General features: G+C 57.2%; 1 protein-coding gene across 10 annotated transcripts in view; it reads right to left on the reverse strand.

Moving 5' to 3' along the window:
* The window catches only part of PTPRN2 (protein tyrosine phosphatase receptor type N2), an 811,978-nt gene that overhangs the window by 92,265 nt on the left and 705,062 nt on the right, over positions 1-14,651 (reverse strand). For all 10 annotated transcript variants that reach the window (XM_042927240.1, XM_042927243.1, XM_042927244.1 and 7 more), the window contains one exon: positions 11,132-11,344. In XM_042927240.1, coding sequence (XP_042783174.1) covers positions 11,132-11,344 — 213 coding nt within the window. The remainder of the gene's footprint in view (positions 1-11,131; positions 11,345-14,651) is intronic.

Consider the following 14,651-nt stretch of genomic DNA (forward strand, 5'->3'; position numbering starts at 1 on the left):
CACCGGTGGGGAGGGAACTCCAGATGTGCGGACCAGTGACGACGGATAGCCGCACACCCGGCGCCACGTCAGGGTGAAAGAAAGGGTCCGATGAAAGGGTCTCGGCATTGAAAGCACACAGGCCATCCTGGGCCGGGCGGGAAGGCTCGGTGAGGGTGTGGGGTCTGAGCAGGCTGACAGATGGGAATGATCTGGAAGGATAAAGCCGAGTGGGAGGGCTTTCAGCGTGAGGGGGGGCGGTCTGCACAAAGGTCCAGAGACAGAAAAGCACAGGGGATATTCCAGGGGCTGCAAGGAGCCGGCCGGGGACACAAAAGGTATTCACTCCTTCTTTTCTGCAGCGTCGTCTAATTAAGCCAAAGGGCAGGGCCCGGGGGGCGGGGGCAGGAGCGGTCACCCACGCAGCTGCCTCTGCACTTCGTCCTGGGGCCCAATTATTCCCTCTGAAGCTGCTCTGAATGGCGACCTCGCCGGGCGAGGCCAGAGGAGAGAGCTCCGAGGAGCCGGGGTCTGGTGGCTTTGCCGCGGCAGGCTGGGCCACCACCGCGAGCCCCGTCCTGTGTTGGCTTCACGTCTGTTTCCTCGGCCTCTGAGGCCCTGTGAGAGCTTCCGAGAGGCTGTCGTCCCCCACAAGGGGACGGGTGCTGACCTCTGGAGGAACTCAACACTTCCAACGGCCCTCGTGTGACACCGGTGAGGGTGCCGTCCCGTGACTCCGGAGCGAGGGCCGTGGGGCGGGCTCTGCCCTGGGCAGGAGGTGCTGACAGGGTCCGGGGCACCGGGCCCTCGGGAGGCTGCCCGCCACGCACGGGGGGCCCCGCTCCGCCTCGCTGCCTGGTGTGGAGAACATCTGGGATCTGCAGACGTGCCCAGAAAACCCCCGGACACAGAGGCAGGGAGGCCACCGTCTGGAAGCACGGGACCTGAGGCCAGAAGACGACGGCTTCAAGCAGCCGAGAATCCGAGGTTTGGTCCCAGTTTCCCCTCGCGTCTCGGTGTCAACGTTTGGGGCCACTGAACTCAGGGTTTTCATTCCTCTTGAACGTGGGAGAGGGTGGCAGCACCGAGGAGGGGAGACGGTCCCGAAACACGGAAACAGGGTAGACGTCCCTTCCAACCGGTTATTTGGTGTCATGAACCTGTATTTTGTTTCCCCTACTCAGGAAATCTTGGTTTCTGGTTAGAGCATAAGATTTTCGGATTTGTGGAAGGTGCGATCCTAGGAATACTCCTTTTTGGTTATTCTTCTGGTTCACCGTCTTCACAAAGAACGAAAGGGATAAAATGCTGTACTTACACAACAAATCCAAATGTTTAACTTTAATTAGAGAAGTTCAGCCCAGCTACGTTTGGTGCCGACTGCCTGTGCGGGTTTATCACCCAAACTCCTTAAACTGATTTCTGTCAAACGCCACGAGGTCAGTCCAAGTTTAAAGCTGTGTTTCGTGTTCACATTCTTCACACCCTGTACGGAATTACACGTGTTAAAACCTTGGCCTGACTGCTGATAGATTCACCTCTGAATCTTCCATTTCCTGTTTCCCGAATACTTGTGTGCAGGGGCACACACACCTACACCCAGATGCTTTTCCCTGGTTGCTTTATTTTCAAAAATTGAAGAAAATTTTTTTAATGTTTATTTATTTTTGAGAGAGAGAGAGAGAGAGAAAGGGAGAAAGACAGAGCACGAGCAGGGGAGGGGCAGAGACACAGAATCCAAAGCCGGCTCCAGGCTCTGAGCTGTCAGCACAGAGCCTGACATGGGGCTCAAACCCACAAACTGTGAGATCATGACCTGAGCCAAAGCTGGATGCTCAACCGACTGAGCCACCCAGGTGCCCCTATTTTCAAATTTTAAATTAAAAATGTTTTGGGGGCGCCTGGGTGGCTCAGTCGGTTGAGCGTCCGACTTTGGCTCAGGTCATGATCTCACGGCTCGTGAATTCCATTCCCGCATCGGACTCTGTGCTATTAGCTCAGAGCCTGGCACCTGCTTCAGATTCTGTGTCTCCCTCTCTCTCTCTCTGCCCTTCCTCCGTTCATGCTCTCTCTCTCTCTCAAAAATAAACAAACATTAAAAAATGTTTTACATTTTCTTTAAGAAAGGCAGACGGCCAGCAGCATGTTGTTCGGGCGTGTTTCGAGTCTTGGAACTGCACTGCCCCACGTGCTCCTGCAAATAGACCTTAGAGCTCGTCTGGAGGTCCCCACAGGGGGCACAGCCACTCATGTGCCTTGGACTCTTCATGTGCAGCTTCAGGAGGGACGCACGTGGAATGGTGAGGGAGGAAAGGGACGCCTGCCTCCGCAGCCAGATCGGCCGGGTCAACCTTGGTGATCCACGGGGTGGCCGATGTCGCGGCCCAGGCGCCCTCACGTCTTTATTTTTTACAGCCAAAACTCTTGAGTGAATACTTTTCCCACCAGTCACCTTCCTAACTGGAGACCATTTGTGTGAATAGGTCGTCCTTCCTTCCTAACAGAGAAGATTCCATTCTTAATTATCAGCAATTCTCCCAAAGCAGAGAACCCCGATGGAGACGGAAATATTTTGAGCAACGAAGTTTAAGAATGACTAATTCGACGGAGAAGAGAAACCCAGTTATGTAGCTTTTCCAACGTAAGAGAGGACGTTGTTACCGTTAGCTTCCATAGGAAATGGCTGTGATGCTGCCCAGACTTCAGCCAGGGTGGGAGGAGGGGAGCGGAGGGGCCTCGGTTGGAGGGGAGTGGTGCTAACATAACATGGTGCCCTGCCCCCTGGCAGGACAGGCAGCCGAACCCGCAGGACTCTCGCCTCCGGGGGCTCTGCTGGCCGAGTAGTTTTCCTCTCGTGATCCTGAATGTTCCTCGTTTGACATTTGGAGATGACAGTCATCTGCCTGAGTCTCCTGGGTCTGATCGTGCATCTGCTGTTTGCAAAGCTCTCCCTGCTCGTAAACACACATCCTGTGTGCCTCTGAAGGCTCCAGTTAGCCTTCCCCGCCCCGCCCCCTGTGTAACTTCTTACCTTCCTCGTCGTCGGGGTGTGTGTGTGTGTGTGTGTGTGTGTGTGTAAGAGCCGGGCTCGGTGACTTTTGACAGGCTCATGCACTGCACTGCACCTAATGCCCTCAGTGCGGGGCACGCTCCCTAAGGCCACCAAGGGCTTGGTCCCCTCGGGGCCAACACCAGCCTCCCGGTGCGGGCTCCGCTCAGCGCGCACCAGGGCGTTCCCAGGACAGACTTCCCACAGGCGGAGAGCCTGGCTCTGGTGGGAAAACGGCTTCCCAGAGCCGCCCCAGGCCTCTTCCCCCGCATCCACACACCGTCCCTCCTGGAGGGGAGGCAGGGAGGCATCGGGAGACCAGCCTCTCAGCTCTGGGCCTGCTGCTCTTCATGGTGGGGTCTCTCTCCCGCACCTGCCGTCCGCCTCCCGCACCTGCCCTCCGCCTCCCGCACCTGCCCTCCGCCTCCCGCACCTGCCCTCCGCCTCCCGCACCTGCCCTCCGCCTCCCGCACCTGCCCTCCGCCTCCCGCACCTGCCCTCCGCCTCCTGCACCTGCCCTCCGCCTCCCGCACCTGCCCTCTGCCTCCCGCACCTGCCCTCCACCTCCTGCACCTGCCCTCCGCCTCCTGCACCTGCCCTCCGGAATGCCTTCCCCACCTCCTGCCATTTTGGTCTAGATCCCTGTTAAGTCCATCCTGCACACACCCCTTTCCTCTCGCAAGCTTCTGCTGGCGCCCACCTCACTCAGGGTAGCTCGGCATCCTCTCTGAGGACCCGGGCGGCGCATCTCCGGGCACATGTGGCCCCGAGCACGACAGACCGCTCCCTGACGGAGGGTCCGCCACGCTGGCGTGTGGGGCGTGAGGCGGCCGGGGGGAGGGCAGTCCCCTTGGACCAGTCCACCCCGCGCTGGCTCGTAGCTGAGGGAGGACTTGATCGCTCTCTGGTCCGGGAAGATGAGCGGAGAAGCCCTTCACAGAGGCCAGTGGGACCCTCTCTTCGCACCTGCGCGTCCTCTAACCGACTTCACGAAATGTGCTGAGGCTTACAGAAATCTGCACCTCGCCAGACGCACATGCTTTGTTTGCAGATCGGGTGTCTTAGGTTTTGGTTGAGACAATGTGCCCGCTTGGGGCGCCTAGGGGCTCAGCCGGTCAAGCATCGGACTTCGGCTCAGGCCATGATCTTGTGGTTCGTGAGTTCGAGCCCCGCGTTGGGCTCTGTGCTGGCAGCAAGGAACCTGCTTTGGATCCTCTGCCCCCACCCCTGCTTGTGTGCTCTGTCTCTCAAAAATAAATAACATTAAAAAAATAAAAAAGAAAAGAAACTGTGCACCTGTGTGAATCGGGGCCTGGAGGAGGGGGCAGCCCGTGCACAGGAACGTGTGATGAATACACGTCTGGAAAGGGAGGGATGCACCAGAAGCGGGCGGTTTAGCCGGGCCCACGGCCACCAGCAGACCTGTATCAGCGCCTACGATCACAAAGAGCTTCCCCTCCATAGAACTGAGATGCATTTGTACTTCCGTGACCTTCTCTGACCTTCAACAGCCCCGTGAGGAGCATACAGCTCCTTCTAGCCCATTCTGTGGGTGAGGTGCCAAGAGGTACGAGGCCAGAGAAATGGAAGTATTGTGGTCTCTATTTTCCATGTTCAAATATTGGGAAGAAGAGATTTTTAACACGGGGGGGTGGGCCGTGAACCACGGGAGTGGGAGGGCACGCTGCAAGCAGCTCCCCCCACCCCTCTGGGGCTGCCCTCGACACAGGGAGGCTGGCCTGGCCCCCTGAGGACACACGTGTCCCCAGAGTAAGCTCGTGGGCACTGGCCCTGTCTCCAGTGTGGTCACTAAGGATGACCCCTGCTCTACAGGCCTGAACCTGTGCGGTCTGTCAGCACAGTGACGGGGACACCCCGGGCCCGGCTCGTTCTCTCTCGAGGATGTGCTCCCTCATCCGTCCGTGCATCCGGCCTTCATGAGCCTGACCTCAGCGTCATGACTTGTGGCCTTGTCACTACGATTGCTTCCTGTGGTTTTAGGACAAACTCCTTGTCTAGGAGAAGTCGGGAACTGAGCAGAGAAGTGAGTTTGACCACTCCTGAAGCCCCCGGGCACTTCACACCACGAAGAGAGGGGCAGGGGCTCTGGAAGCTTCTGCCCTGTCCTGAGAGCGAGTGCTCCCTGGCCCCAGGACCTACTCCGTGCCGCGGGAGTACTTGCCTGGGGCCTCAGTGCTACAAATCGCCCTCACCTGGCCCTTCCACCGCCAGCCACAGGACCTGGGACAGGGCACAGCTCGCCTGACGCGGACTTTCCCGACGTGGCCGCACAGAGTGACCTGGGGGTCCCGTGTGGCTTTCAGAGCACCTCCGTGGGCACTGCCGGGTGACTGGCCAGTGGCCGGTGGCCGACGGGGATGACCGGGGAGACTCCCAAGCGCGCAGGGGGCCCCTGCCGTGCGGAAGCACGCTCTCTGACAGGAAGCCGCGTTCAAGCAGATCGGAGGTGCCGTCAGCAGCCGCCACCCAGACCGGCCCTCGCTCGGCAGCCACGCAAGGAGCCACGCAAGGACACGCACCCTCCCCTGCAGGCCTCCGAGGCACGCCCTGTCGTGGCGGCCGCGGACGGAACAACAGCACCCAGCAGGTCCGCGGTGGCCGGGCAGGAACGGGACGCGGCAGAGGCGAAGCTAACGCTCCCCGCCCCTCCCTCGTCCTTCCTTCCTTAAGAGACAGTTATCCAAGTACACCCAGATCGACTACCAGGCTACAAGCATGAAAATAAAACACAGCAACACAGTTACGAGAGGAAGCCGTGGAACCCAGGCCCCGGGACCCCCAGCATCAGCCAGCCCGAGCCTTCGTCTTCCAGCATCTCCCTGAGTGGTCTGTCATTTTCAATTAAGTCTGATCTAATTATTATCGTTTGATCAAGGGAGGTGGCTTGCTGCGTTAGGACAGCAACATGCCTCACTTTTGTGTTTAGATATGTTTTTGGCAATCTTTCCAGCCTTCCGCCTCCTCTAGATTTATTTCCAAATCTCAGGAGCTATTTTTGAGGAAACGCGTCGCACAGAAACTGGAGAATGGGCACGTAGCCGTGGCTTGTGGGAACTGCATATTTGAAAATTTAAGACCGAAGAGAAAAATGCACTACAAAGTCACACCTTACTGAACCATGTTCAGACCCGGAGTGGAAAGTATGTAGAAGATCTAAGCCGAGCTCGTCGGCCCGCGTACCGATCGTTTGAAATCGAGTGCACATACAAGTAGACGCACGTTCTCGAAATGCTCAGGACGGACAGATTTCTTTGCTCTCGGCAGGGCAGAAGCCTGTGGGTTTTCCTAGGTCTGTGGCGTGGCTGTGTCGGGAGGCAGGTGACATTTGGTGCTTTTGGGAAACAATACAGCACCTGCGGTGAAGCCTGGGCCTGTTCCTGGGGCTGTGGAGCACAGCACGCCGGGACAAGGCCTCACCCTCCCACCGCACGAAATGCCAACTCAGTACGTAGAGCTTCTGGAGAATTCTACCTACAGACACAGGTGTAGATAGCTGCTTCCTGCAAGGGCAAACTTCGCAAAACTCCAATTCTCAGGCTTGACTGATTGGGAAAAACGTGAGGTCTTTAACATGATTTTAGGGAACTCGCCCATTTCTGAAGCAGGATAGATTTCACCTGCTGGGACGTCGCAAAAAAAAGTTATACTGATGTGAAAACTTAAACACAGAGCCAAGACAAGCCATTCTAAGAGACATCGTTGACCGAACAGGCGACTTTAGGAGCTCGTGGTGGGGACCAGGCAAACCTCAGGGGACTCACTGTTGTCTACCTGAATCGGAAAACGCTTCTCTAGCTGGTGAGTGCCGATTACGAAAGATTAAACCGCCGTGGAAAAAGAAAGACCCCCCAATTCAAAGCCCGGGAGAATACATCACACCCCCTCTGTGAGCGCCTGGCTCTCCCTTGTCCAGAGGTGGGAAGTTAGGACGCGTCCGGGCCACGGGCCCCTCAGCCTGAGCGGAGGGAGCCCCCCGACAGCAGCGGCCACAACACACCTCATGTCACACTCCCATAACCACCCGCGAGTGGGATGCGCCCCCGGGGCCGTGTCCAGGCCGCCCACACCCAAATGCACTCTTGCCTCTGGCTCCAAAGGCCTCCAAGTAACAAGGAAACCTGGGTGTTGTGAAATAAACCATCAAAAGAGGCTTGCGGGAAACTCCGCCGGGGTCCGTGCCCTCGAGTGGGGTGGGAGCGCGGGCCGGTGGGCTGCCGAACTGGCTGCTCCAAGGTGATCAGAGCCTCAGAGAAATGGATGCGACACTCAAAGACGCTCAGAGGGAAAAAGCCGGGGAACGTCTACTAATCACCTAACGACTTCTCTCTGCACAGTGTTGCCCAAGTGCCTTCCACGGAAACAGGACACCCACGTGAGGAGGGGCCCCAGCGCCGTGGGTTCCACCTCCTTCCACGTGAACCGGGCGCTGCTACCCTGAGTGACCACGTGTCGTGAGTGGGTGCACAGGCATTCCCGCCATGTATACGTTACATGTTGACAGGCCAACGTGGGGAAAGAAAGAACAAAAGTAAAGAAATTACCTTTCCAGATAACAAAGCACAGACTTAATCCAAACATACTATGGTTTCCACATCGAGAAGAAGAAGTAACATCTACTAAAACAACCGGGAAAAGTTTGGTGACCATTAAAAAAATGACCTTCCCAAACAGATTTCAGTTACTCTGGAAGTTCTTCCAAAGTTTGAGGCAATTAAAGTTTGACAGATTGTTTGGTAAGACTGATCTCTTGGTAAGTGTTGAAGCGTGAGAGTCTATCACGAAAGATTTGATTTTCCAATGGGTAAAGCAAACAAAAATCTCACCCCATACACATCCGTAAACTAAGCTTTAAGATGCTGACTCCGTCTACGAAATAGTTCTATTCCGAGGAAGAAAAGGAAAAATGTTTAAACGTGTCTGCATTAGGATCTAATAATGCAAAGTACTCACTGTTTGAAACAGTGTGAAGAAAAGCCCACTGATGATTCGGGAACACTCCACGAACACACTGTAACCCAAAGCCCCGAATCATGAGTTATGAGCGCACAGGTCTCTGCACGGACCGCCAGCAGCCTGGGAGGGCAGACAGCACAAGGGTGAGTTGTGAGGGCTCACGGGGACCACGGCTGTGTGGGGGCCTTCCCGCTCCAGGTATCTTGCAACGAGGCCACTGCCGTGCCGTGTAACTGGGGACACACGGATTCTCCTCTCGGGCTCTCCGGGAAGAAGAAATCCCAGTCCAGAGGCCACCAGTGCCTCGGCTGGAGCAGACCCCCCGAACCCCATCCTTCACCGCCGGCCGAAGGCTCCCTGTGTTCTGACGAGGACACCGACTTCGTCCATCGGAAGGGTCACGTCACCCTGTGTTCTGACGAGGACACCGACTCCGTCCGTCGGAAGGGTCATGTCATATGCCAACGCTGATAAAACTTGCTACGTTGCCACCCGCCACTCCTCATTCCCAGGTCAGCTACTTCTAACCTCACGCACACTTTCTTCCGGAAAAATTATAGCAATGATTATTTTCATCGTCCCCAAGAGATAAGGTATGATATCAAATCGCTCGGTTTTCCTCGTCCAGTGATGGGACTTAGGGGAGGTTTATCCAAACCTCCCTTCCACTGTAGGGTTAACCGCGTGCAGAAGGCCAACGATGCAAAAATAAGAAAGCATCAAAGCAGCTTTTCCTGAAATCGTTTTATGTTTGCGATACTTTGGACAACTTCTCAGACAGACGTTTGCGTTCAAAGGGGGTCTCAGGGGTCGCTCTAGAAAACCCAGGTTTAGTGCGGACGCATTAATGAGCTAACTCTTGCCTCATTTACAAATGTAAACCCCCTCTATTGGTAGCTATGCTTTTCAGAGCTGGTGATACATGAGTCAGCTAAATCTAGAGGGAAAAGTCGTGAAACCCCATCCCCGTGTGCTGAGTCCTGCCCTGCTGACCACAAACCACAACAACACAGCTGCTCAAACAGCAGCACCTTCTCCCCGGCGAACAGGCCACTTCGGGACGATGTCCACGTTTACTCAGAGCCCTTCCCTAAAACGTATACTGGCGCGGCAACAAAACCAAGCCCATCAGAAAATCTTTACAATAATTTCATTTCCAAATTTCCCTAGATCACATTTTTAAAGGAAAAGTTTTTTCCCCTTTTTATTAATCTGGATTGAAGAAAAGTACACATTTCATTTATTGTCTGGATTACAGATTCTTATTAAACAAACCAGAGCTCATTATAAAATCAATATCAACTTAACCACCATGTCCCCAGGAGGAACAACAAAAAGGTCACTCCAAGAAATTCAAACAATTTTCCTGCTGGAAGGGCATGATTTTAATTACAGATACTATTAATTAGAGCTGTCACCGGCAAGATTTTTTTTCTGTTAATTATCGGAAACTCAGTTCTCAGTGTGCAATTTCAACCTGCGTTTTTGCCAAACTTAGTCATTTCTGCATGCAAGCCCAACCTTTCCATTGTATCAATATTTTATATTTGAATTTCAAAGTGTATCAAAGGATGCCGTGCTTTCTAAAAATCCACCCCTGTGTGATCTCCTGTCTCTTGCACACAGAACAGAACTGGTGTGATAATTTATTTATGTCCCGGCACAGACCTGGCCATCCTACACCGATGGTCCTGCTCAATAGAATTTCTGGATAAATTCTTACTAGTTTATGTGACATTTTTTCCTAGGCTTCTTCTTCAAACGTGGTTTTTCTTTTGCTTTGAAGCAGAGCCGTGCGCTGGGGCTGAAATGTCACCTCCCACACATTTGAAGTTGCCATTTCTTTATAAGAGACTATCATGCTGACCAGCCTTGTGACCTCCTCCAGAAAACCGGAGCGTTTCTCCCCCGTTCGGGGACAACACCAAGAATTTTGAAATGGTGGTGGGGCGGGGTGGGGGGGGGAGGTGGGAAGCTATCTCCTGGTCTCTTTTAAGCATAGTGATTTTAGAAACTCATCCCAGCTCCTTCCGTGGGCCAGCGTCAGGGCAGCCCAAGGAGCAAAATCAGGCAGCGCAGGCCAGTCCTAGAGGGCACCCAGGGGGCCAGCTTGGGCGGGGGAGGGTGGTTCTAGAAAGAGCAGGAGAGCCCCCCGTATGACTGTCATGACAGGAGAGTAACATTCAACTTATACACGATTGTAAATATGATGCCTCGTACAGAAGACAGACATATTCCACAGCACAATCATGTCACTAGACAAAACAAAGCATCTCGTCCAGTGGGAGGGAATCTTCCACAAATACATATTGAATGAATTTTTAAAAGGATGATTAAATGTTTTACCTTCCCAAATGGGAAAATATACTTAGAGTTAAATACCATTTTACGTTAAAAGGAATCCAACGCCCCAACTAGTTCCTACCGTGGGCTCGTATGCTGTTACAACCGAAGGCACATTTTCATTACAGGACATTACTGAATATGAAGCGTATGCTACGGCACGTCCAAACATTCTGTGAATTTTCTACCAGCCCGTGTGGTCTGAACCTGCCTTCCTGACATTCTCTTTGGCTTCTGACTTGTCTCCAGGTGGGTCTGGGACGTCCCGTGTTACCCGCGGGAGGCCGCCCCCTGGCTCTCAAGGGGACGTCTTTGGTTTACTTCCCACTTATCGGCATTAGATTTCACTTTATCCAAATAATAGCAGAGGGCAGCAACGGTTCAGGTCAAAGGATCCTTTCATATGAGACCCCGAGAAGTCGACAATTTAAGAGACGTCTTCAAAAACCCACACAGCCAACGTATCTCGCAACTTTGGCATTTTTTCATTAATAGTGGCCAAACTAAGAAAGACAAAGAAAGATACATAATTCATGTTTCTTACTTCTTCCACATTTCCATTGAGCAACCTGCTTTCACAGCTAGCTGAGACCAGCCGAGAACAGAGTAAGATTAACACAAAGCAGTAAAACTGTGGTTACAAGGGACTGATGTGAACGCTAGTGAGGAGTTTCCAACCGTCCTCCTAAAAGAACCCAAACTATGGGTGAGGGAGCCGCTGGGCGTGGGGAAGGGCCTCAGGCAGCTAACTGATCTGTGTGTCCAGTGGGTGAATGGAGCCCCTACCTGGTAGGCGGCCGTGGCGTCCGGGCCCGGGTGGTCCCCTGGTCCCGACAGCTTGTCCTGCAGCCTGGCGCGGGAGGTGTGGCGGAGGCAGTAGATGGCACCGGAGGCCAGGAGGACCCCCACCATGGCCACGACGGAGACCAGCGTGAGCACAATGAACGGGGTCGAGTCCCCTTGCTTTGCGCGGCGTGGAGGGAGCTTTAGTTTGCTTTTCTGCAGGACAGGAGAGAAGGAGTGTGTTAGTGGCCAGCAAACAGGACCTCCTGGAAACCACCCTTTCCCAGCGGATCCAAAACGTGACAGCTCAGCGCAGCGGGGTGTGGGCCCTGCCCCAGCGGGAGGGCCTTCCAGAACAGCACCCCCAAGCAAGGAGGGAAGTTATGTCTAATTCGCATCTTAAGGATCGCAGCGTTTTCAAAAGGAAACTCAGAGGCATCACTTTTATTCTTAAAACCACCGATTTTCAAAACGTAAGGACGTGAGCTCTTTGGCCCGCATCCCTTGTCCAGACAAGGGTGAGAGAAATAGTTTATCCAGAGCACGCACTACAAATGTTTTGGGGGGGGGGTCCTGGGGCACAGAGACGTCAAACAACCCTACAGCGCACAGTAGAAAAGAGGGGCAGGATCTCTGAAAGTTTCACCTCAACCTCCCTGGAGACACAGCAGGGGCGGTGCCTGCGAGGACACTTGGCGAGGCATCCCCACCGACCTGGGACCCTCCGTGCGCGCCCGCGGGACACAGACCCGCCGCCGCGCGCCTCACGCTTTTCCTGGGAAGGAGCTGTGGGGCGCTGGGGAGGCCAGGGTCCAGGAGGCCGCCTCCCGGCGGTGTGGAAAATGGGGAGACAAAGCATCAGAGTCCCACTGTCTGGGGGGCAGGCTTTGGGCGCATCTCTCCGGAGTCCCCTCCGGGCTCAAGGAGCGTGGTGCTCGCGGGGCAGCCTCGCCCTCAGTCAGGTGCGGTGGCCGCGGTGAGAAGCGGCTCCGGCCAGCACGCCCCCCACCACCACCCGGGCAATGAATGGAAACGCACGCCCCCGCCTCGGTCCCGGTTGCTACAAGATGAGAACAATTAGCAAACTCCTTTCCACCACCTAATTTCGCGTGGTAACAAAATGGATTTTTCCCCATGAATGCCTGGCCGGCCTATTCATTATCTCTCTTCTATTAGTAATTTTCTGCTCCGTATTCAGCCTCCCACCTCCTCATTTCCTCCCGTCTCCGAGTGTACACAGGGCCTCTTATGTCAGGCCGGGCCATTTTTATCTTGTAATCATAAAGGCCACCAAAGCAATTATCGCCGGTCTTGACTGGAAAAGCTGGTCATTAATTAGCCTCCTTTTGCCTTCGGTGCCGCGGATTAGCTGGTGCCGGGACTGAGTTAATGGAAACGCGGGTTAAATGAGAAAAGACGCCGAATTTTCTTGCCTGGACGCCCGGCTCCGAGGAGGACGGCGAGGCTGGCAACCGGCGGGGAGGCACACGGAGGGTGGGGAGGGCGGGGAGGGGGCCGGGGAGGGGGGAGCGCGCAGGGGGAGGGACCCGGAGGGGCAGGGGCGCAGGAGGGGCGCGCGAGGGGCCGGAGCGGCGGTCCCGCGGTCTCCTCTCCCCCCACCCCCCCCTCCCCGGCGCGGACCCCTCCCCTCCGTCCCGCTCGCCCCTCCCTCCGCGCCGGCACCGCTGCCTCCGGGAGGCTCTCGCTCCTGGAGCAGCGGACCCACCCCCGCCGCCCGCGCTCCCTCCGCACCCCTGTCCCCGCCCCGCGCGGGGCGAGAGCCGCAGCCCCATAAATAAACCGGAGGACCCCACCCGGCGCGGCGCGGCCCAGCGGGGCGGGAGGGACCGCGACCTCCCCGGCGCGGCGCGCAGGTCAGCGCCCCTGGGCGCCCGCGAGGCTCCGGGCCGGGGTCTCCGTCCCCTGACTGCGTCCCGCGGCTGGAGCGGCCTCCCCCTCGCGGCGGCCCCTCCGCCCCCGAAAGAGGCCTTGCCCGCACCTCGGTGGGGGGCGTTTCCAGGAGGACCGCTCGCTCCCCCCGCGCCCCCCGCGGGACCGCCTCGCCTCGGCGACCGAGCCGGGACAACAAAGGAGGCGGCGCGGCCGAAGGAGGGGCGTCCGGCCGTCCCCCCGCCCGGGCCCGGCCCGCCCGGCCTTCACTACGCGTCCCCCAACCCCGCCCTCCGTGCCGGCGACTGTGGGTCCCCGCGTCCGCGCTTAGTCCAAGCTCCCGCGCGGGGGAATCCCGCCCAGGCCTCGGGAGGACCCCTCGCGCCCACGTGGTTGACGGCGCCCGGGAACGGGGACTTCCTGAACCTTCCTGCCTGGCGGCGTGAAGCGCACACGCGTGTGGTGGCCAGCTGGCTCCAGAGGACGCGCCGCGCCTCGAGGTGTGGCGCGCGCGTCGGTGCGCACCCGACGGACGGTCGCACGCGCGCCAGGGGCCAAGGGCCGGACTGTGGGTGCAGGCGGTCGGGGACGCGAGGTCCCGCTGCGCAGGGCGCTCGCCGGGGAACCGGCGCAGAGGCGGCCCGGTTGTCACTCGGTTCCAGGTGAGAGGCCATGCAGGCAGGCGCGGCGCCCACACGTTCTCCTGGCCCAGGCCTCGGGCGAGGGAGAGGTCGCACCGAAGCTCTTTTCAAGGAGGCAGAGTGGCCCGAACACTGCCGCCCCCGGCCGGCTGGGTTCCTGCCCCAGGAAACCGACGGTCACCGTGACCCACGATGCGCTCGGCACGCGCGGGTAGTGGAACAGTGCCTCTTTCGCGGCGCGCGTGGAGTGGACTCAAAGGTCAAAGAAAAATGTCAAGGAGAGTGACTGCTCCCGGAGCTGAGGTCCTTCCTCTCCGGATCCCGCTCTCCCTCCTCCCAGCTGCCCAGCCCCCGCTGGGTCCCAGGTGCTGCTGGAGGAGAAGGGATGCAGGGGAAGGAAAAGGACGTGACCCGGTGCCCACTGAGTCCCATTTTCTATGGTCTCTTCTGGTTCCAAGCTGCGTTGGAACCTTCTCCCGCGGAGAAGGGCCACCGCGGTCCCAGGCTGGGAGGGAGGCGCCCAGACGTACCTCCCGCAGCCTATCCGCAATCCCAATCCTGCAGCCAGGGGAGGGGTGGGTGAGGCTGAGGACTCCCGAGCTTGGGCGTGGGGGAGAAGAGGGTGCGACCCAGAGGAGGACTGCGGTGGTAGGGCCGACAGACCCGCCGCGCTTCTGACGCCGAGGTCGCCGGACCCTAGAGGACCCTAGAGCCGGGCTGGGAACGTCCCTCCAGCCGGCCCGGGGAGGGGGTGGGGTGCATCTCAGCCAGAGCCCGAAAAATCACTCTTCCTCGCTCCCCCCCCCCCCCCCCCCCCCCCCCCCCCCCCCCCCCCCGCCCCCAGTGGTTCCGACCTACCCAGCGCCCGGCCGGAGGGTCGAGCGGGAGGAAAAACTGTTGCTGGCTGCAAGTCAGGTCTTAAGAAACCCGGAAGAAACTAAAATTTATGGAAATTAAAAAATAAAATTAGACCAGGTGAATTCCTTCCTTGG

This window comes from Panthera leo, chromosome A2 (assembly GCF_018350215.1).
Source record: "Panthera leo isolate Ple1 chromosome A2, P.leo_Ple1_pat1.1, whole genome shotgun sequence".
Lineage (NCBI taxonomy): Eukaryota > Metazoa > Chordata > Mammalia > Carnivora > Felidae > Panthera > Panthera leo.